This window comes from Pseudochaenichthys georgianus, chromosome 23 (genome assembly GCF_902827115.2).
Source record: "Pseudochaenichthys georgianus chromosome 23, fPseGeo1.2, whole genome shotgun sequence".
NCBI lineage: Eukaryota > Metazoa > Chordata > Actinopteri > Perciformes > Channichthyidae > Pseudochaenichthys > Pseudochaenichthys georgianus.
The window spans coordinates 13,748,926-13,772,230 of record NC_047525.1 but is presented as its reverse complement, the minus strand read 5'-3'; the positions used below and the strand labels follow the sequence as shown (position 1 = coordinate 13,772,230).

General features: G+C 41.2%; 1 protein-coding gene across 7 annotated transcripts in view; it reads right to left on the bottom strand.

Moving 5' to 3' along the window:
- Nucleotides 1-23,020, bottom strand: part of dgki (diacylglycerol kinase, iota) — a 71,621-nt gene extending 48,601 nt beyond the window's left edge. For 3 of the 7 annotated variants that reach the window (XM_034112350.2, XM_071201816.1, XM_034112351.2), the window contains exon 1: nucleotides 22,530-23,018. In XM_034112350.2, the coding sequence (XP_033968241.1) occupies nucleotides 22,530-22,747 (218 nt within the window). In that variant the 5' untranslated portion in view covers nucleotides 22,748-23,018. Of the gene's footprint in view, nucleotides 1-22,529 lie in introns of all 7 variants that reach the window. The other 4 variants (XM_034112355.2, XM_034112353.2, XM_034112356.2 and 1 more) reach the window with 3 other exon arrangements.
- Between the last annotated feature and the right edge of the window lie 285 nt (nucleotides 23,021-23,305).

Genomic DNA, 23,305 nt, shown 5'->3' with positions numbered 1-23,305 from the left:
GCGTTGCTTCAACGGAGACGCTTCCCATTCACTTTGAATGGGGTGCCGAACTGCATTGCGGTTCCGTCGCTTTGCCTCCGTTGCTCGCTTCGAAAGTTGAGAAAAGTTCAACTTTTCAAGCGTCGACAGAAGCGCCAACCAATAAAATCATATGCCAGTACAAGCTCTAGCCAATCAAACCGCGTGCTTGTGTGTCCAGGGCGGGAGATTAATGTGATTGGTTGTTGGTCACACGCCAGACACGCCCACCGGCAAGCTTCAACGCACGCTGCCGTGTGGACGTACCGTATGTCTCCTTTCCCCCTTCATCTCTACAGGTGAAGCTGCTCTATTTTTGGGACATTACGTAAAAGACAACCTGGCAAAGGCAACCTGAGAAACACAAGCACACAAGTATGAGCGTATGAGCTTATGATCTCACACACACACACACACACACACACACACACACACACACACACACTGAATGTGTGTGCAGCACAGAGACTGATATGGGGATTTAAAGGCCGAGAAGACCACATGTTTTGCCTTTTTAAGCTGATGGAGAATTTTATTTTTGACAGTGCTGAGATAAAACGACATTTGAAAGGATTTAAATGTCTTCTTGGGTATAAAAATAGAATAATATAGAGCTGTTGATAAAATGGATACACATTTAAGGGAAAGTGTGATACCTTCGTAGAGTAAAACTGTAATTGAGGCAATAATATTAACAATATAAACATGCCAAATATATATTAATATCCATTAGGGAGGCATGTTTCCTCAGAATACGTGATTTTACTTTTGTTACTTTAAGTACATGTTGCTGATAATGCTTCTGTCCTCTTACTGAAGTGAAGTTTCAATGTAATGCAGTGTTTTTGACATGAATGTATTGGTACTTTTACTTAAGTGAAGGATCTGAAGTCTTTGTGCACCACTGTCTCCATGGTGACAATGCCAGTAACATCAGAAGAGAGTTGATTTTTCACTAGCGAGTTGAAACAACTTCCAAAAACCCCGACACAAGCTGATGTGTGAGCTGCAGTTTGAAGTTACAGATGGCAGCCTTAGTCTTAATGTGTACACAGATGTTCGAGCATCATTAGCATGGAGCTCAAACATTACAGATGACAGTTAAGGACACTTGGGTTACTGACAGGGAGCCGTCTGTCCTTCAGCGCAATCTCACAAAGATCGCTCTATTCTTCTTCTTCTTGCTCCACTTCTTTATCCTTTCAATCTTCCTCTTTTTTTATCTCAACACAATTTCTCCATCTTCTCTCATTCTCTCTTTATGTGGGTCAGTGAAAAAGGCTTCCAAGTTGCCGCTGGTGACACAGCATGTCCAGAGTGTGCGTGTGCAGAGAGACATGAGACTGAGTATAAGCTCTGCAGGTCTCTGTGCCTCAGGTAATGGGGTGTGATGGATAGAGGTGGAGCACGACATGCAAAATAAATAACAAAAACTCTCACAGGCCCTTTCTCATTTCACTAATTCCCCCTCCTCGACTCCTCGGTCCTCCGGTAGTGACCCGGAAATGAATTTGAGCGCGCCATGTTGAAGGACATCTCATTTCTCTAAATGCACTTCGAGGACCGAGGCTCGAGGAGGCTCTCTGGAGGAGCTATAACCGAGGATACACTGATGGGTCCTCCACGGTCCTCCACGGCTCCTTCGTGGATGCATTTCCGGGAACAGAGATGTTTCAAAGAGTCGTGATGCACGGCCAGACTTATCTCAGCCAATGACAGCTCTGCATGCATCCCCTGGATATTATTTTATTAACTGCTTTCATCGCGACGCGATGTTTCCAGAGAGAACAGCTGTGAGGTCCGTGCAGAAAGCAGAGCAGTGTGTATAATATATATCACTCTATAACAGGCCTACTCTCTTTAATTGCTTATTTTAGTAGATATCTACAAACAAAGAGTCGATATTTTTCTAAGACCATTTAGTGCTTCACAATAAAATACACAACGGCTGTAGCCTGATTATGCTTTATTTAGGAGCTGTAGGTGCGTGTGTGTGTGTGGTGTAGGTGTGTGTGTTGTACAGTGCGTAGGTGCAGCGGACAGACAGGTCTCAGTTGGTTTGGTGTCCTCTGCTTACTTTTAATACTTGTAAATAAAACTTTTGGCCCGTAATTTATTTTCCTCATTGTAGCGACCAGAGAGGGGAGAGGGTTATTATGAGAGTGCTCTGTTTGATTCTGAAATTGTATATATTTATATAAATATATATGTGTGTGTGTGTGTGTGTGTGTGTGTGTGTGTGTGTGTGTGTGTGTGTGTGTGTGTGTGTGTGTGTGTGTGTGTGTGTGTGTGTGTGTGTGTGTGTGTGTGTGTGTGTGTGTCCGCATCTGTAGCCTGTTATTGTCTCATTATACCGCACTGTGAATGAATCAAAGTAAATATATAAGTCATCATGAACACATCTGTCCATCAGACAGAGGCTGCTGTGCCTTCTGTCATCATTAATGGACGTCTCTTTAAAATGACCGCTCAGAGGAGAGGAGTTCTCATTTCTCTAACCGCCTGCTGCTTCCCCTCCTCTCTCCTCGGTTCCCCTCCTTGGCTCCTCTGCTCGCATCTTCTGAGGGCGGGACTAAGTCTTGAGGATGGGAGTCGAGGAGGGGAGTTAGACAAATGAGAAAGGGCCACAGACTTAAAGAGACAGGAGAGGGAGGGGCTTCAGCATCTCATGATCATGGTTGTCATTTGTAAAGTCACAAACAGCAACATTCACACACACTTATTCCTAAAAAGCAAAGTGTATAGATGTAAAACAATGCTGGTGAAAATCTGTGACATATTTGGATGGAAACCTGGCTTGTGTAAACAGGTTGTAAGGCTGTGTGCAGACCAACAAAAGCAAGTTTTGCAAGTGCATGCGGCAACACACAGCGTTAGCCAATGAAACTCATGTAAGCACAAGTTCCTGATAGAATGTTTTGTAATGTAGATTGTGTCCTTTTTCTTTTGTGGAGGTGGAAGATAAAGTAATTTATGCTGTGATAAAGCTGTAATATCCTGTCTTATAGTATTATAAATGTATGTTCAGGCGTTCAATGGTAATAATTGACTTTGTAAACGGATGTTTAAACCCAAATAATTGTTTTCCAGTTAACTGATTTAGTTTTAAATGTTCAGCAACAATTTAGCACACTAGAAAACCAATAGGCTGCTCTCTGTGTTAGATTAACAGGAACACAGGCAAAAACAAAGTCGAAAAACTATTCAAGCAGAAGTAATCAATGCTTTAACCACGGCTGTTTTATACAACACTAAATTTAGCTTGGGTCTGACCCAGTAGCACACACAAACACACACACACACAAACACAGACAAACACAGACAGGAATGTGAAGGCACACAATAGCAGGAAGAAATCAACACAAAAATACACATACACAAACATCAACTATACAGTAGAGACGGGGCTTTTTTACTTCTTCTTCTGTGGTAATTTAACCTCAATTAGAGCAAAACTGCTACAATAATCACACAAACATTTCTCATATCTCTGCTGTTGACTAGTCAATGTGTGTACATGCGTGTAGGGGGGACGGGTGTAAAGGGTGTGGTTGTCATGGCAACACTACTCAGACTTCCTTCCCAGTTTTTATCTGAGCGTACAGCACTCCTCTCCGTGTGTGTCCGTCTTCCTCCCTGTCTGTCTGTACAGTACCTTAACAAACCTCTTTAAAGTGTGTGTGTGTGTGTGTGTGTGTGTGTGTGTGTGTGTGTGTGTGTGTGTGTGTGTGTGTGTGTGTGTGTGTGTGTGTGTGTGTGTGTGTGTGTGTGTGTGTGTGTGTGTGTGTGTGTGTGTGTGTGTGTGTGTGTGTGTGTGTGTGTGTGTGTGTGTGTGTGTGTGATTAGACGTTTTATACTAAAAAGCTAAAGTTGTGCTTTTAGTCTGTAGATGACAATCAGCCACCAGCTTAGAGGATTTCACGCAGCTGTTCTCTCTGCAAAATCTCACTGATAGTCTATGAAATATAACACTCGATGCACCTGTTGGCCATGAAAGCAAAAAACATGCACATTCTGTACTCATGCACAAAATGTTTTCTTGTAAAAATATTAGACAATAGTACTACTAAGCTGTTTTTGCTAATGGAAATGAATATGCCACAACTATTGCTGTCGAAAAGGCAGCGTTGTATACTCAGATAAACATAAATCCCCCCCATTATGTCCTAATAGGATATGTCTGCATGTCTAACAGCCTGTTATAATGTTTATTAACTGTGGGCTTTTCTTTATGGCATGCATCTACACCACAGCCTTCAATCTGTTGACTAGTTGGATTGTGTACACTGAACAGAACTGGCCGTAAACTGGGAAAACTGAAACAGAATATGCTGCAAATATGAACTGTAATAAATTAGAATAATGTCCCCTCAGGAGTAATAGTTGAATATTGCAATACCCAACAGCCGCATGGTTTACAGAAGTGGTTGTGCAGAGGGGCAGGAGACATTTGTGGAATCAGGATCATGATGGAGCACACGGTCGACGGTCAAACTAGATCAAATCATTTCCGACAGGGTAGTCTTTCTGTCACAGCCTCATGAGACATCCTAGATGTTGTTTGATGTGTCACATTGTTTGTAATTTAGTAAATAGATGGGTTGATAAGTGATCACATGTTAATAAACAACACTAAGCCACAGACAAATTAATGTTTATTTGCAAATGTGAAGCAATCTCGCATTGTGTAGGTTAAATACTTCAATAGTTTGGTCCATGTATGTGTTTATTAATGCTTTCATTAACTATAGCTAGTTGTTGGTTACTGTAATGAACTACATGTTCTATACACTGTAGCAGCACTGGGTTCTTCTGTCTACTTTTAATAAGTATAATATGTTAAATTATAAGCTTCTCTGTGACTCTGAAAGGGAGTGGGTGTGTGAGAGCAGCTGCAGTCGGGTACACGATCAACTCTTATTAGATCACCACACACACACACACACGCACACACACACACAGAAAAAGAGGTGTATATGTTGAAATAGCAGATTCCAGTACAGAGAATTAAACAGTAGAAAAACCGAAATGATAAACATCTATTGATTAATCGACAGGTAATAAAAAAAACAATTGATCATTAAGTTACAAAACAAGCAATGACTAACATGTTTAACAATCCCCAAACCTTTTATAGAGTTAAATGGATTCATATATGCTGAAATCAGTCACTAGTTACATCCTTAGACAGAAGAGTTTAAGACAAAGAAGCAGGAAGTCGAACTGAATATTATACAATAATGAATTTTAAGCTCTCGAACCTATAAATCCCCTACATTGTATTTTGTTGTGTGTGTGTGTGTGTGTGTGTATGTATGTTTCCGGTTGCGAGGCTGGATACAGGAAGCCTGACTCTTTCCCTCTGACCTTCCTCCCTCTATTTATAAGCCTTCTCTCTCCCAATAACACGCATGGCAGTATAACCTTCTACATTTTCTGTGCACTTATCCTCTCAAATTAGAGACACTTCAGTCAGACCACTCACGTGTTTCTTTAATATGTTTATTAGAAGCAGCATATAGTTGAGTTTGGCGTCTAGGCTCGGGCCTCATCACCCCACAGATATACATAGCACGATGAGTGATGATTAATTAACTACAGGTGGAAGCTGGGGTGGTGGTGGGGCAGGCGAGCAGCAGCGACGTGGAGGTAGCTGCAGCGATAGCAGCAGCAAGCAATGCATGGAGAGAGATCTGGCAGGTTAAATAGAGTGGCATATTAAGGAGGCTCTGTTTGGTTGGTTGTAGAGTGGCAAGGGGCGTTATGTATGAATGCAGCATAAGTGCTCGAGTTGACTGCCTGAACTAGCTCGCAGATTTCGCCCCATTAACAAAAATACTCATTTTCATAAAGTAGTATATTTCTTTTCCCAGTTAGTGTGCACCACCAGCACATTATTGCCAGTAAACCTTCATAATCAAGCTACAGATGAATAGTTGTTTGTGTGTTCCTGTTCTGTTTTCACCACTGTTGTTTTTTAGGATGCATCAGGACTTATTTTAGCCACACTGTCAGCAGCCTCTAGGGATGACAATGTCAGTCTGTCGGTCATTTCAGGACTAGCCAGTGAGCAAAGTGGAGCCTTTAGCAGATTAACAGTCACATACACAATAAAGACAGGGAATATTGGACTCCAAATAACAATCATGTTGTTACTAGTGTTAAAATAAGCAACGATTTGTTAACGAGTCCTGCATATTGGTTGCACAACTTGTTCCATATGGCCCAACGTAGCAGAATGACATTTTTCCTTTACTAAATATTAGGGATGTAACGATACCAACAACTCACGGTACGATAATATCGTGATAAAAAGTCCACGGTATGATATTTATCGCGATATTTTTTTTTTACTTGATTTTTTTTCTTTATTAAATAATAAATCTCCTTTGTACAGCATTTTAGTAGGATAGTAGTATTTTAAAGTGTCAACAATATAATAATCAGACCCTGCAATAGAATAAATCAAGTTTCACTTTAGTTTTTCAAGTAACTCAACTCTAACTCACTCACTCAGCATCATCAAGGTTATCTTTTAGGAATATGAGCATGTCCACATTTCCAGGTGGAAGCTGGGATGTTTGGGCGTTTACAAAATCCCCTGCTGTGGAAAAAACTCTCTTGCTTGGTACTGATGTTGCTGGGACAGAGAGATATGCTTTGGCCATGGGTCAAACTGTGCATTGTCTCTCCACCACTTCAAAAACAATACAGTTGTAGCCAAGATGGTGAGGCTTAATGACAGGGCGAGATGTAAATATACTGTTGGTACTTGTCAATGTCTCTAGGTGTGTACATGTAGCCCTGAAAATACGATGTCCTTTTGTGTTATCTGTTGTTTTATGTTCGTGTTGTAACCTACTTGCTGCCATGTTGGACAGGTCTCCCTTGAAAAAGAGATCGATGATCTCAATGGGACCATCTGGTTGAATAAAGGTTTACATTTTTATTTTTTTTAAATCGCGGTAGATTTTGTCAGTCTCACGACGGTATTGAGACATTTATTTACCGCGATATCGCGATATTCGATATATCGTTACATCCCTACTAAATATGATGTGATTTGGATATTGCCCCATTCCATTTTGGGATTTAAATACAATTTTGCTTAATTGTGTAGCACCTTTTGAGCACACATTGTTTTCTAGAGTGTGAACTGCACTCCAGACTCAAAAACCTGCTCAGAATTAGTACTTGAGAATTAGCACTCAGACCACGTCTCTGCCTTTCTCTCAGCTTCCCTGGCATGGCAAGACAAAAACCATGGACCAATCCACTGAGAAATGATTTAATTATCAATAAAGGATAAACAAATCTATCTATTTCCGTGTGGATGTTGGACTTTAGGACGGAGCATATTTGATGGTGTCCTTCACTGGATGGGGTGAAGGTCTGCATGTGGGTGTGTGTGCCTGCCCTTCACTTCACTCCTCCATTGGCCTATTTTATTTTTCCTCTGGGGGTGGATGAAGAGGAGAGAGAGAAAGAGTGAGAGGAGGGAAAGTCAGATTAGAGAGGAAGGGAGGAGTGTGAAAGAAAGAGAGAGAGAGAGGACATGCTAAGAGAGAGGAAAAGGGATAACTGTGAGAAGAGAGGAAAGGAGGGATGGAGGGAAGGAGGGAGAGAGCATCTGTAGGCGGTCTTGGCTTTGCCCAAAGGCCTTGGCTTCTCTCCTCATCCTCCTCATCTCTCCTTCACAATTTCACTCTGTCCTGCTTTCTCTCCTTCCCCTCCTCAACCACCTCTCTGTTCACATCTCCATCCCTCCATCCACCTACTATTTCACTCAGTCGCTCACACGTTTCTTTCAAATTCAGATACACATTTTCTAAATAAAGCAGCATTCCAAAAGACCGAGAAATCAAGAAATCCACGAGATCATTCAAGATTCAAGGCTTGCATTGTCATTCGTACATAGCTAGTGTGTTCCCCTTGATTATGGCGATACAATGTTAGTGTACGCTTTCAATATGCTTCTGCTAAGTCAAAAAAAGGGCCATCAATGATAACAAAAGAGGGAGGGAGTGTCAAATACAGAGGATATATAACATTATTATAAAGAAATCTGATGAAAATATGAATGAAAGTTGGCTACCACAAACTGTTGTTATTTACGTCATACATGTTAGTTTAAAACTGACATCATTTTTAAGAGACACTATTAGGTGAAAAGACAGTTATGCTACCCAAAGCCGGTATGTCGTTTTTTAATTGTTTTGCAGTCTAAAATGTTTTTCAGCTCAGTGTGGATTTGTTCTTCTTGAAATATCTATAATAATAAACAGGCAAAACTCACAGGACCATTAATACAGATTTGACGTTGTACTGTACTTTACTACCAGGCTCTATTTCTCATTCTGTGTGTCAAGCAGAGTCAGCAGAGTATCTCTTCCAAAACTCCCACTCAGAAAACCCACTATTTCTATAAGTGGAATAGAGAGAGGTAGAGGACAGCTTATTGTTTGTGAGCCGACTACGAAGAGTCATAGTGGAGTCAGTGTCAACTCAAAAACAGAACGTAACACGCCCTTACATGCACACACACACACACAGATACAAAAAAGGATGCTTTGGAAAAACGAGATAAAAGCCGGGAACAGCCAGTGAGGTAGTGAGAGAGTACAGAGTAGTGCAGCGATGACGTATTTTTGTAGGCCGAACTTAAAGTGGGATTAAATGATTAATATTGCAGAGAATAAAACGTGTATAGGTTCGCGTTTTGTTCAGCAGGATAATCTCCAAATATTAAAAGCACTTTTATGATAGTTAAAGTTAATCTCCAGAAGTATAAAGCGGACATTATGGTTGTAGGCAAATAGGCTATAAATAAACGACATCACGGTCACATGACTCCTTGGCTAGGCGAAAGGCAGCTAATGTTCGCCTGATGGTGCTTAGTAGTCTCATTTATTCACATAAACGACCGCTGATTTCTACATAAAGGCTTTGGACATTCACCGGGGGGCGATGTATTTCATGTTATACACATGAGGCGGATTTAAAAGACATCCTTCAAACTGGATACCGATTTATAATTAGCCGCATGTTGTACTTGCCTCACTAAAGTATCAACAAGAAGAAGACAGGAGTGTAATGGAAAGGCAATGCTCCAGTTCGTCAATGCAAGCCCCCATGGGAGACATTAGTGCCTGAATACACACACTGCACTCTCTAAATGAACTGTCAATAACTGTCACGCACACACACACACACACACACACACACACACACACACACACACACACACACACACACACACACACACACACACACACACACACACACACACACACACACACACACACACACACACACACACACACACACACACACACACACACACACACACACACACACACACACACACACACACACACACACACACACACACACACACACACACACACACACACACACACACACACACACACACACACCAATTGGTACTGCATTTGTGTTAGGAAAGAGGTAGAGCCAAACAAAGAGAGATTGATTCAAACCCACAACAGGACACAGACTGGATTGTGTGATTCATGTTGCATTTGTTTGCCAAGTGTATCGGGACTATGGACGGTCTGCTTTGAGGACTGGGAGTGAACAAAGGTGTGGTCAGATTGAATGTGATGCAAACTTTAGGCAGAGCAAATGCCCACCGAGTCAATGGAAAGACACTAATAGATGCAAATGTATGTTAGCAGATGCAAATTGAGGAAAAAGACATGTCCGTTTTTGTTTATGACTTCACGGAGACGGGATCAGAGAGAGAGCTGGAGGAGGGGGACTACGTGAGAATAATGTGAATCTGCTCTCACTTGCTCATGAAATATGCACCGTTTGCATCCAGGATGACTTTTTATATGGCATCTAACATTTCTAGCAAGGTGGTTTGGCGTTACTGAATCAGGGCTGTGTTTAGCTCGCCATTTGCTCCAAAAGTCCTACATTCCAAAAAGTTAACATACTCGTGATAATTCATTGCAGAATACGATATTATATTATTTATGCATTCATGTGTTCATCACTGCAGCTGGTAAGTTTGAGCTAATTTTAAGTACTGTGTATACTGCTGGGCAGCTTAACCTATACATCATAGTTTATGAGTTGCCACAGAAATGATATGTATAGATATATTCTACACTACAATTAGAGAGTGATACTACCGTCTCCTCACCCTCACACATTGTTCCCTGACACCGACATAATTACACAGTGTGTGTGTGTGTGTGTGTGTGTGTGTGTGTGTGTGTGTGTGTGTGTGTGTGTGTGTGTGTGTGTGTGTGTGTGTGTGTGTGTGTGTGTGTGTGTGTGTGTGTGTGTGTGTGTGTGTGTGTGTGTGTGTGTGTGTGTGTGTGTGTGTGTGTGTGTGTGTGTGTGGAGCATGTAATGTGGGGGAGGCATCAGACCCACGCTGTGCATCTGTAAGTGACCTTTACTGCTTAGAATAGACACACACACACACCAACATACAACAACAGAAGAAAAGCAGAGAAAGAAGACCGTGAAATAAAAGATAAAAGGAGAAGGGAAAGGGAGAGAAAGCAGGTAAGTAAACTGTCCCTAACCTCAGGCTACAGCTGCCTAATACAATTAATTATTTACTAATGACTCTCAACAAACCTGAGCAATTAGTGAGCACACACACACACACACACACACAGTACGCACACACGCCACGCAATAGAGAGAGCGAGATAAAGATGCTGTCTCACTAATTATAGCGGGTCTTTGCAGCTGATAACTGCTAAGTCGTGTGTGTGTGTGTGTGTGTGTGTGTGTGTGTGTGTGTGTGTGTGTGTGTGTGTGTGTGTGTGTGTGTGTGTGTGTGTGTGTGTGTGTGTGTGTGTGTGTGTGTGTGTGTGTGTGTGTGTGTGTGTGTGTGTGTGTGTTAGCTTTGAGTGGGTACTCATTTTTCTGAGAGCTGAGAGATGATCAGTGCTCCATAATCCTACCTGCATTCACTCACAGACACACAAACAACCACACTCACAAAAGCCCAGGGTAATCCATGCAGCACATACATGAATACAATCACTCTATGTGTGTTTTGTATGGATATAGAAATGATAGAGGTGTATAAAAGGATACAGACATACAGTAAATGGTTAAATAAAAAGAGTAGAATAAGCCAGAGATTGTCCATGATAACCATAGAGACTATAAAAGTCAAAAAGCAGACCGAATGGGAGCCAGATCTCTCTCCTATGGATGTGGAGCTGATGGAGCAGCTGGCTGGGAGCTCCAATAAATTAGTCAGCACAGCCATTTGGTTCAGAGCCACAGATCTCCCTCACCCATCGGAAACCTTTGAAATAATTTACAAAGCCGATTACATCCGACAATAAAGGGATGGGAATCAAATCTAAAAATAAAATGCCCTTTTGTTAGTCCCTTAGCTGAGGCAGGAAAGCTCAAAATTAGAAGAAAGATTAGAGGATCAGAGAACAGTAACGTGAGGTTGGTCCTGGAGGGAAATTAAAGTAATGATGTCCTTTCTACCGAGACGCAGACTTAAAATAAATGGGTTCTTTTCCAAAAATACTCAAGTATTTCATGTCTTAAAAAAGGTCAGGTGTCCTGACGGTGCTAGAAAATTAAAAGCTTGTGTTTGTCATTTTCAATGTAGTTTCGTATTCTGCAGGAAATAGCAGTGAATGGTGACAAATGACAAGCTGAACCTGGGCAAAGTTTGACATAAATGAGTCATCATAATTCTTAGGTATTCTTTTTCTTTCTATTATGAGAGGCGCACAGATATAAAGAGAGCTGCAGTGATGGAGTCGGTGTCACCTCATCGGCCTCTCGACAGGTTCATTATCGGCTCCAAGCACCAGACAGATGGGGCTGTGGTGCGTGAGAGGGGAGGGGCTACTTAAAAGGTGCAGTCAGCAATCTAATACAGTTTATTTCATGTCAAATTCACCAGATATTGCTTACATTTTATACCATAGTCATTGGTCATGGGGGGGCCCGGCCATCACGTTCTTTTATTCAAATTTGGCCACTGCCGAAGTGCCCTTGAGCAAGGCACCTAACCCCCAACTCCTTACTGGCGCCGGCTAGACTAGCTGCCTCCGCTCTGACCTCTCAACTGCATGTGCATGTGTGCTTAAAGATTCTTCTTCTTCTTCTTCTTCTTCTTCATTGAAGAATGTTTACGCGTCGATGGTGTGGTTTGGATCTGAACCGAACAAATACGTTTTGGGGTAATTTGTTGAATACCTATAGTCCTGGTGTTTTCTTCAAATACACAATACCTCAATACTACTAGTATGAGCAGGAGATCAGAGGTACTTATTCCACTATTGTAAATATTCATCAAGCACATTGGAACAAAGCAGGCTCAAGGCATACACTTCTTCTCATCAGTTTGCCACAGTAAGATGGGCCTTTAATCCCCCGTCTTCCCATAGAAAAACCTTTGTAAAAACCTTCATCCAATTACATAAAGTGATTAAAGGAGATCATTATGCAGCTTACCCAACATTACCAGCCAGGCAACACTCGGACCTCCAGCTCTCAGACTCTCTCAATAACAGCTCGTAACCCAGCCCTTTCACTCAGGCCCACAATTAGCCGTCCAATCAATCATTCAGTCCACACACACTTACACCCACTGTGTGTGTGTTCGGCTTCATTCTGTTCTGCTCATTGTAAGTTGCTTTGGTTTAAAGAGTCAGCTAAATGAAATGAAACTTGAGTTTTTAAAACTGAATGAAAACAAAATCTAATCAGCATAACCTTGTTGAATCTCCCCATTATATATAACTGTCTTGAAACAAGCATTATTCTAAGTCTTAAAGGTGGGGTAGGTAATTCACTTCAGAAACACTTTGTTATATTCCATGGAATGCTCTTAACGTCCCGATAGCAATGAATATATTAAAGGCATTGACAATAATACATTAAAAAAATGCATCTGTCGAAGCCGTGGCGCTGTACAAAGCACAGACCAATCATCTGAGCCGGCCCAGCTAAAATAACTGGATGGCCTACCTGCCTGTCAGCCTTCCATCTCGTGAACAAACTTATCTCGTGCCCTCATTGGTCATGTGCGCGTTCGTGTGTATTGGAGGACGGGCTCTGGAAGGAAGGAGCAGATTTTTTCCGGCTGCGTAGTTTCAAATTCTAGCGCACTCGAGCTGGTTCCTCCATTCTTACCTACCCTACCTTTAATATTCTAGTGTTTCAATTTCTATCATTATCTTAAAATGATTATTGTTTATATGAATTATAATTCGAAAAAGATTAAGCATTTATCTTGATTCTGTTTTATTCATAATGTTTTAAAAAGTACCAGGAGTTCGTACTTTGTATGGATCCATCGAACATCAAAAAAGATAAAGAATAACCTTTTTCTAAATCATGTTTCATACAGAGCAATAAATGACATAGAAACCCAGCCGGTACACTAGCTCTGTGACAGGTATAATTTCCTTTGTATTGTGCTTCGTGGACTTTTAAGTGACGCGTGATCAAAATGATCCATTTGATAAATTACCTCATACCAATTAACAACTCAGTCACTCTCCTTCTGATACACTAATGAAATGAATAACCATGAACTCGTGAGTGGAAAGACCCTGGCATTAAAGAATACCTTGTGTAACAATAAAGCTAATTATTGTTTCCCTTTCTGTCTACCTCTATGAGCGTGTGAACTGTGTATTTTACCATTGCTTTTACGTTGACTAAACGTAGAGCTTACCCCTGCCCTGTGCCTCGTTCCTTCACATCAGAGGAATGTAAACAGACACCTACAGTATATAAAGTGGGAGGACGAATGGTCGGGGCAGCGAGTCCTGTGTTTTACCCAAAAAGAAATCACAAGACTTTCATTGCATTCAATTGTTTCAGGGCGATTAGATGACCGTCACGTGTGTATTGATGTGGGCATTAGGTTATCATCATACTTCATTTCTGGTCTGGATAGGAGACTGGTATACTTTCAGACAGGCGGAAGAAATAACTGTACAACATAAACATAAAAGGATTAACCGTCCAGGTTTATCAGTTAAAGCCAATCATGTGATATTTTACAAAAGTTGCTTTCTCCAAGGAATATACAGCAAGATTGGACTGCACCTCGGCCACTACAATTATTCAAATCTATAGAAATTAAAACACTTCTCATTTATGTATAAAGCACTTGAAAAGGTTTGGCTTATGTAGAGCTCATTTAATAGATTCTTGCTGCTCTGAATATGTATCCTGCGCAAGCCCCTGAAGAACAGAACTTGCTTAGGCATTGACAGCGGTTTTCTGGTTTAAAGTCGAGTTTTTTGGACCCAGTCATCCATTGTGGCTCAGAATGACATTCAAGATGTTGTATATGTGGGTAAGATAGGAACTATTGTGCTTTTTGTTTCGGAGGTACAAGTACGAACAGGGAACATTCTGGTTAAAGTCTTGCAGAAACCTCCTTTCACAATTAGACAAGAAGTGCCTGATGGAGAAGGAAGTCATTGACTAATCTTCAGCACGTCAAGGTTTCTCTGCAACAAGGTTCCTCTTTATAACAGCAGGCAGATCCACTTCTCTTTTCTCTTCTGCCTTTCACCTGCAGTTTTTTAAAGCTCCATTTCCAAGCAGGAAAAGCTTCTTACAGCCAGCCAGACGACTAATAAGGAGCGGCTCCTGACTGCCAATCCCCCATAATGCTTCAGCACACGGCATTATGGGCAAAATAACCCCCAACACACACACACCCTCAGACACTCCTGAAAAGGCCAGGAAAGGAGAGAGAGAGAGCAGAAATCTCACAGTTCCTAAAACAGACTTCATCATTCCCCGGCTTCTTAACAGAAAATGATTGATATGCAATTATGCATACACAAACATGAGCAGCCAACTGGAACAGCATTACTCAGAGAAGGTGGGGGGGGTGGTGTACTAACACCTCTGTCTGTCTGTAATACTGTATGTGTGTATGGAGAGATAAGAGAAGGGAGAGCAGAACATCCTAATGATTAACACAGGCTTTACACTCACACTAACGTACACATTATTCAACACGTTTGACTGAGGCAGGAAGAGATAGCCTCCCCTCGGTATCGCAGCATCCGTCCTGTCTAAAGTGCCTATATTCAGTTTGACCTCATCTTTGACCTGTCCGTCACTTCATCCAGAACATGGTTAACTTATCTTAAAGCTTAATTTTCGGCCTGAAAAATATATAAGTAATACAAATGATTAAATAATGTATATTGACAATTTAAAATGCTAAGGAGGTTCGTAATAACTCCACCTTATCACCCCAAACAATCATGAAAAGTGTTTGTTTCAATCCAAACTCCATAAACAGTCTCATAAAGTGCGCTACGTACACACGGTTCCGTTGCGTTGACGCTTGCCGGTGGGGCGCGCGTGTCTGGCGCTTGGGGTTAACGCTTGGGGTTAACGCGACCAAGAACCAATCACATTAATCTCCCGCCCCGGACACACAAAGCACGCGGTTTGATTGGCTAGCGCTTGTACTGGCATATCATTTGATTGGCTCTGGCTTCCGTCGACGCTTGAACTTTTCCCAACTTTCACCGCGAGCAACGGAGGCAAAGCGAAGCAACGGAACCACAGTGCAGTTCGGCAAAGCGTGACGTCACCCCATTCAAAGTGAATGGGAAGCGTCTTCGTTGAAGCTTCCAACAGAACCGTGTGTACGAGGTGTTATGGCCAGTGTTTTTCAAATCCAAGCGTCATATGATAAGATTGTTTTGCAGGACACTGGTGACAAATACAAGTGAACTTTAATGGAAATGTAAGTTCACGAAATCCGAAATGATTGGACAGCATTGATTTAGAGTAAATAGATGATCGAATGCTTCACGGTTAAATTCAAATGTTTGTTTGTTTTTTTATAAATAAACGTAATGACTATTTCTCTGGTGTTTTTGACAGTAAAACTATATGCAGCTCAGTAATCCATGGGAAACTCTCCACTGAAACACAGCAGCAGTCCAATAAAATGGACAACTATGTATGACTGGAATTAACAAGACCCTTGACAAAAAGCCAACTGCTGCTTTATATAGCAGCACACACTAATGAAGCACTGGTTTCAAAAATGTATCTGTTGGCCCGTTATGTCTTTTAAATTATACATATATCCATACAGCTTTCTCCCATCCTCCTTCTAATGGGAAAAGAGTATCATAAATATGCATGTATATCTGTTCTTCCATACTGAAGATGAGAGAGGGAAAATTGTGTCACCGAGCCTTGCATTTCATCAACAATTGGTGCTCTGATCGTCCACTTAAAAATTAATAAGCAGTCCAGACTCTGAGCCAAGCATTGCTGAATAACACAGACTGAGCTACAAAACCACTCTGGTTGTATCAAACATAAGGGAGCAGCTCTTACTATAGTCAAACAAAGGGTAGCGAGCTCTGTGTGGTTATTACAAAAAACACAGTTAATCTTATGTTTTATTGTATAAGGTTTGGAATATATACAGACTACATAAGGGAAGGACAAGGATATAAAACATATAGTTATCAACTACATGTAAGGATGTTTTAATAGATACATTTTAACGTGGACATGCTGGTGGGGATACATAGAAAGGTCAGGCGATCACCATGTTTTATGCTCTGGGCACCATGAATGTCTGTGTGAATTTGTTGGGCAATCCATCCAACACTTGCAAAGATATTTGATTTAAAAACCAGAATGTCAATCTCAAGATTAAAATCAAAGATCACAAAGTCAGTACAATGCATCCTCTGAGGACTATGAATGTCTGTAGAATATGTCATGACAATTAAACCACCAATGAATCTCCAAGTGGCGGACATCGAGCACTGACACATCACTATGGCTAAAAGCGAAGTTAGTAGCAAGTATCATGGCGTGCATACAAACCTGACCTATGTGACTGTGACATTTCAGAATACAGGCATGTTTGCATGGGCACCACGACTTATTGCTGATAGGGACTGTTTTTAAATCGTTGCTATTGCGTTCTTGTGAATGCTTTTAGTTCTCAGGTTTCCCTGGTCAAATTGATCTTAAGCTCAATGAGACTACCTTAGAAAATAAAGATTTAATAACCAACTGAAGCTGTACTCCTTCCAACCGATGACCTATGACACAGGGGCACAATGGATGTTTAACAACCGGTCAATTTAAACTGGAAGATAGCACTTACTAATCTGGTACAATCAGATCTCTGGGAAAAAATAACTCTGGGAACATAGGAATTACCTTCTTTAAATATCTGTGATTTTAATGACATTATTCATTCCGTAATTGCCCTAAATTTGTCAGTCTTTCAAAATACATGACTGACATGTGATCCATATTTACTTTTGGTGCTTGGATGTTAAAAGATCATATGTGAGTACTCCCTGTGATGAGCTAAGTGTATTGAACGTTGTTCCCTGTTGTGTATAATGAGTGTTTTATTCTGGGTTGGCCTTCGAAACTTAATTTCCCCAGAGGGAAAACGATGCTATTGTTCTGCACTTTGATGCGGTTAGACAATTACTGTAAGCAGCATGGCATCACAGAGGTTTCTCAAATTGAAATGTCTTTTTTTCTTTAGGTTATTGACCCGTGTAGGTTGTTTATATGAAAGACGATCACCAGATACAAAATGCACGAGTACCTTTAAGAGCCTCAAGGTAAGTACGCCTATGAAATCTGATAAAGGCTCTGGCGTTTTATTCCGCAACCTACAGTATCAGTTTTCTCTTGAGTAATACAAATATTGATTTATAATTTGTCAGCGCAGATCTGTCGCTATTTCTCCTTTCTCTCAAATCGTCACATACCTTTGACTTTGTCTCAAACATTTCCTTCTTCCCTCTCTGCCCATCTTTCTCCCTCTGCTCTCCGTCTTTTATCCTAATTGAAGGCTGGAAAGAGTTTTATATTCTGCCAGCATCACATGATGAAAGGCCTTTGATCACTGTTTACCCCTGCAGGTGGTGCACAGTGGTAGCAACATGAGATACATTCATATCTTTGTATGTGTTCCCCCTTCTTCATGTCTCTCCAGTCTTTCGTCCCTGTCCCTGCTGTATATATTTTCCCGCAGCCTCAGAGGACATGCAACCCCAAGTCAATTGGACAAGCGCGTATTGTGATCTTCTGTTTGTGAAGTGGGCTGTAAATAGTGGAGGATAATGTTACAACATCCTGTCTTGTGGCAGTTTCTGTTTCTGCATTGTTTCCCCAAGATGGCGGTGGTGAAATCTCACCACATGGGAAGCTGGTTGGTGAAACATAGCGTTTGTTTCATTGTATATTTCCCTCCTGGGCAAACAGGTCATGGTGGCATGTTGACCCAGCAGAGTCATGGTCCGAGTGTTGGTCTGCCAGGAGAATTCGTTTGGATCACATGTGTATCTTTACAGTGAAGAGTTGGCAGTGGGAAAATAAATCTGTGTGCAAACGAACAAAAAAACAAAGAAAGGAAACAACCGCTCACCACCCATTCTAGACTATTGATTTGCAACTACAGCCTAATTGTTTCATCTATTATTGAAGTAGGAATCTATAGCATCTAATAGCAAGAGTTCCATTAATGCCCATATAGATTTGAAATTGATGAGTAGATCGACAGAAATAAAGAACCCCCAACTATTCTATTTATTATATCGGTTTTTCATGCAAAAATGGAACACAATGTACTTTAAAGCCCCTTAAAATAGATGTCCTGCTTCATTTATTTATTGTACTTTATTTCCTACTTATCTACATAATCTGACAGTAATGTCTTTGGGTTTTGGATCCACAGATCAAAACATTACCTTGGGCTTTGAGGACACTTCTCAATGTTTTCTCTATTTTAAAGACAAAATGATCACTCGATGAACCTAAGAAAATGATAGGCAGTTATAGTTGCAGCCCTATCAACATTGGACGTTTACAGAACTGGATGATTCCCTTTCTGGTGAGCTGAAATGTTAACCTAAGTGAAATGCTGACCAGCTGACAGTCACAGACAGGAAGTGCCTAGAAAAAGCACTTTGTGACTCACTAACTCACTTACAGATAGAGAGTCCGGCTGGTTGAATGAGCAGCTAATTGATGTAATGTCATACAGACTATCTGTCGCGCTGACTAACTGGTACGCATGACACACAAAGCAACTGTCTTTCTGACTGTCATACGGGCGGACGGGTGAGACGTCTAATAATAGATAAAAAAGGAGGGACAGTATTCTGGGAACACACACACACCAATTGTGACGAATGTCTGGCAGATAAATTGCACGTGCTTTACGCTGCCATAAACACAAAAGCACGTGCACACACACACTGCCTTTGATGTTCAATGTCATCATTTCTCAGCTCTTTCATATCACCACATATGGTAATTCACTCCTTGGCACTGGCCACTTCAAAGCTATGTAAACTACCTTCCTTCAAACCATCTTCCCACCGGCTAATGCCATTTCCTCCACATGGCTGATCCCATGAAGAGGGAAATGCATAGATTATACATAGCGTTATCCAATGAGGCCAAAGGTCAAACAACATCAAGGCATGGCGACTTACTGCGTGTCTATGCAACTGTTATACATAGAAGAGAAAGAAGATTTATTTGACATAACAGCACCAGACTGCATTCATCGAGTCCATACAATTAGCATACAGTGGAGGATTACAAATAAAGCCAGAAGCTTGTTTCTACCAGAAAACAGTCCTTTCTTTTAACTTCCTTGAAATAAAGACTTCACTTACTTCCTTGAAATAAGTGAAGTGCTTCTTCATTAATCGTAAGAGGTTCCTCTTGTATTCACTCAAACACATTTATTTTTTAACAATAATAGTGAACAATGGCTACACTTTGTTTCATGAGCAACATGTTCTCTTTCCAAATGGAATGAATCCAACTGGGGATTTCCAATGAAGCCGTTTACAGTACACCAGCACTGAGATACATCACTGGGAGAGGCTACAGAGCTGAGGGTGACATGGGTGGAAAATAAGTTTGCCGCCTCATTGTTCTTGTGAAGTACAGATTCCCTCCTATATTTATTCTGTCATTTTTACTAACAATCCCATTTCTATCAGTATACATATAAATATATGAGAATTAAAGAGCTTAAACCCACAAAAACGTGGGTTGAGCGTTAAATGAAGTGCAGCACTTTTAACTGAATATCTGACTGAAGTTTAGGAAAGGATTAGATTGACAAGTTTAGGAAATCTTCAATAGAGCATTGAAGTCATTGTGATGTTACTAGGCAACCAGTGAGTACAAATAAATAGTCCAGCACATAACGTCCTGTAAAACCACAACCACAAACCACTGATTAAACAAATACAGCGTGTCAATTAGTGGGCTACAGATGTGTTGCTTTTATCTATGGACAGATTCCAGTCTTCATGCTAAGCAAAGTTTACCAGTTGTAGCTTCATTTGTATTGAACCGATTGAGAGCTGTTTCTTTGTGCTCGTCTAAATATTGGCAAGAAAGGGGTAGTTATCTTGAGGTGTACATTGCTGCTCGGCTGCACACATTCAAACAGATCTAGCAGCTGTTGCAGCATCTTTAAGGGCAACCTAACAAATGTATTCCCCTTAAAAAGCTTTTAAGGAGCTAAACCAAAATCGTTTTGCCTCCATCATGCACGCAAAACTAATTAAAAATGTCGGAAGCATAGCTAACAGCATCCCAACCAGTCAAATAAGAACCTTTTCGAACATTAATATTTGACTGGATTTTAATATTTCAGTTAGTGTTCTGCAGCTTAAGATTGATCAGTGCACCTTTACACGTCCCAAATGTCTCACTCATCTCTTGAATTTATGTTGATATAGTAATGAAACCTCATGGTGAAACTCTGCAGCACATATGACGAGGGTCAGATGATCATCCTTTACTCCAGATGACATAGATTTGACATGCACAATTGACCAAATCCATCCCTTTAGCAGTTATCTGCGGGGTTTCTTTGACAGAGGAAACAGATTAATCAGAACAAACTACTCCTGCAGTTATAACATGGAGAGAGTGAACCAGCTGTGGCACTCATGATGATGCACTATCTCCTGGAAACCTCACTTAACCCAAAGCGGTTCCCCTGGGGAAACACACAGAGGAAGTGAAACTCTCTAAATGACGGCACAATAAAAATGAGGATAACCTTGGTAAAGTAATTGCCTTACAGTACCTCGCTGTAGCTCAATTGGGTGTTTCAAAAGACTAAATAATGAAACGGACAAATCGTTATCTGCCAAATAGGATTATACAGTAACATCCCTAGATTAAATAGGAAGACTTTCCCTGTCAAAAGGTCTGTTTATTCAGTTTTAAAGTGTGTACGAAACATATTTAATATGATTGAGATGTCTATTACTCATGAAATAAAAAGGCTTCATGTAAAGCTTATACCTTCTTGTTTTTAATCAAATTAATTTGGGAAATTTATCAAACTAATTAGAGAAAAAAATGTGTTTGCTTTGTTTTTTTCAAATCAAAGTGCATAAATAAACATGAAGAGTGAAAATAGACCAGCTGTATGCTCAATCAATTAATATTGAATTGCTGATTGAATTTCGCAGATTATAGTAACTTAAACTGTTGATTTACTTGCCACAATTCCCTAAATAAAACAACCAAATATCAACTAGTTAATGTGACACAAACCAGTTAACATCTTTGGTTTGACCTCCAAATACAGATCCTTTTGGGAGAGACAGAGCCACAATCAAAGACCAAATTGACAGGCAGACAGATAGATGCCACACATTCCTGACAGTGACATTTGACAGCTAAAACGTGTGCGTGTGCGTGTGTGTTTGGTCTCTGGCCAGTTTTCACTATCAACAGCAGCTGCCAGTCGCACCAGGGTGTCAGGCTGCTGCTGGCATTCTCTCACACACACACACACACACACACACACACACACACACACACACACACACACACACACACACACACACACACACACACACACACACACACACACACACACACACACACACACACACACACACACACACACACACACACACACACACACACACACACACACACACACACACACACACACACACACACACACACACACATATATAAAACATACACAGACACACACACATATTTCCCCAAAAGCAATACTCCCCCTCCCCCCTATTCACATGCTCCATCACAACATGGCTACAACACCACAGGGAGATGCACACACACACACAAATAGACACACAATGTTTTAGCCAAATTGTTTTGATTCATCACTGACATGAGCTTAAATGCTGCTGCTGCTGTGTGTATCAATGACATGTTGAGGATGTGAACAGCATGGCAATAACGTGGCGAGCCCTGACAAGCTACCATACCAAAACATATGAATTTAGCAAGAAAAATATGAATAACCTCTAATATAATCCCTCACTCTCTTTGTGTCTCTGTGTTGTGTTTCTACGCTTAGGCTGACCGGCATGTCACTCTTACCATATCACTTAGCTATATAAAATAAACATGGGTGCTAGCTTTATTCATAACAGACCAACATGAGCAGTATCCTGTCCCAGCATCCTCCCCGCTTCCCCACTCACCGATACGAGGTCTGTTTTCTGAACGCCAGTCCTCTTAATTTCTCCTCCAGTGTGTCCTGCTCGATGTCGGGCAGAGTGCTGAATGTGTCGCTGCAGCAGCCCACGGAAGCTTCCTCTGAACCGGCTCCGGACTCCGAGTCTCCCCCGTCGGCTCCCAGAGAGGCCAGGCGACCGCTGAAGCCTCCCGGGCCGCGTCGACTCTTAGCTTGGGGGTCCATGCCGGTCGGTCCTGGCTGTGTTGCCCCCCGCTCTGGACCCCCTCTCTCACGGCTTGTGGGGGTACACAGGTGCCGGTGGAGGAGCGGAGGATTTAGCGGTTACGGGGGGAGTTAATGCGACCCCGTTAACGTGTTTGAGCGGCTTGACCGTTTTGATTTTTGACCGTTAACCCCCTTTATACACTGCAGCCAGGCACGGTCGCCCTGGACAACAGACCGAATTGCACTCACGAGCACCAAACCAACTGCCAGCGAGCTACATCATCTGAGAAACGTAAGGCAGGAAGTGCAGCTTCATATCCTTCACAATAAAAGCTTTCCAAAAAATAAATGTACAGCTGTTAAGAAGATTTTTCAGAACAGGCAAAACATAGCTAATGTTTCTGAATAAAATGGTTGTGGATGAAGTGAGAATCTATTCGAATTTTTCCATTACACAATGCAGCTTTTTTGTAAATATTGCTATTTTACAATTATTACATACTGTATACATTTTATTGTGTTCTGGTTTATCTATTTGTTGGATTTGTTGTCATACTTCAATTCATAAATCTATCA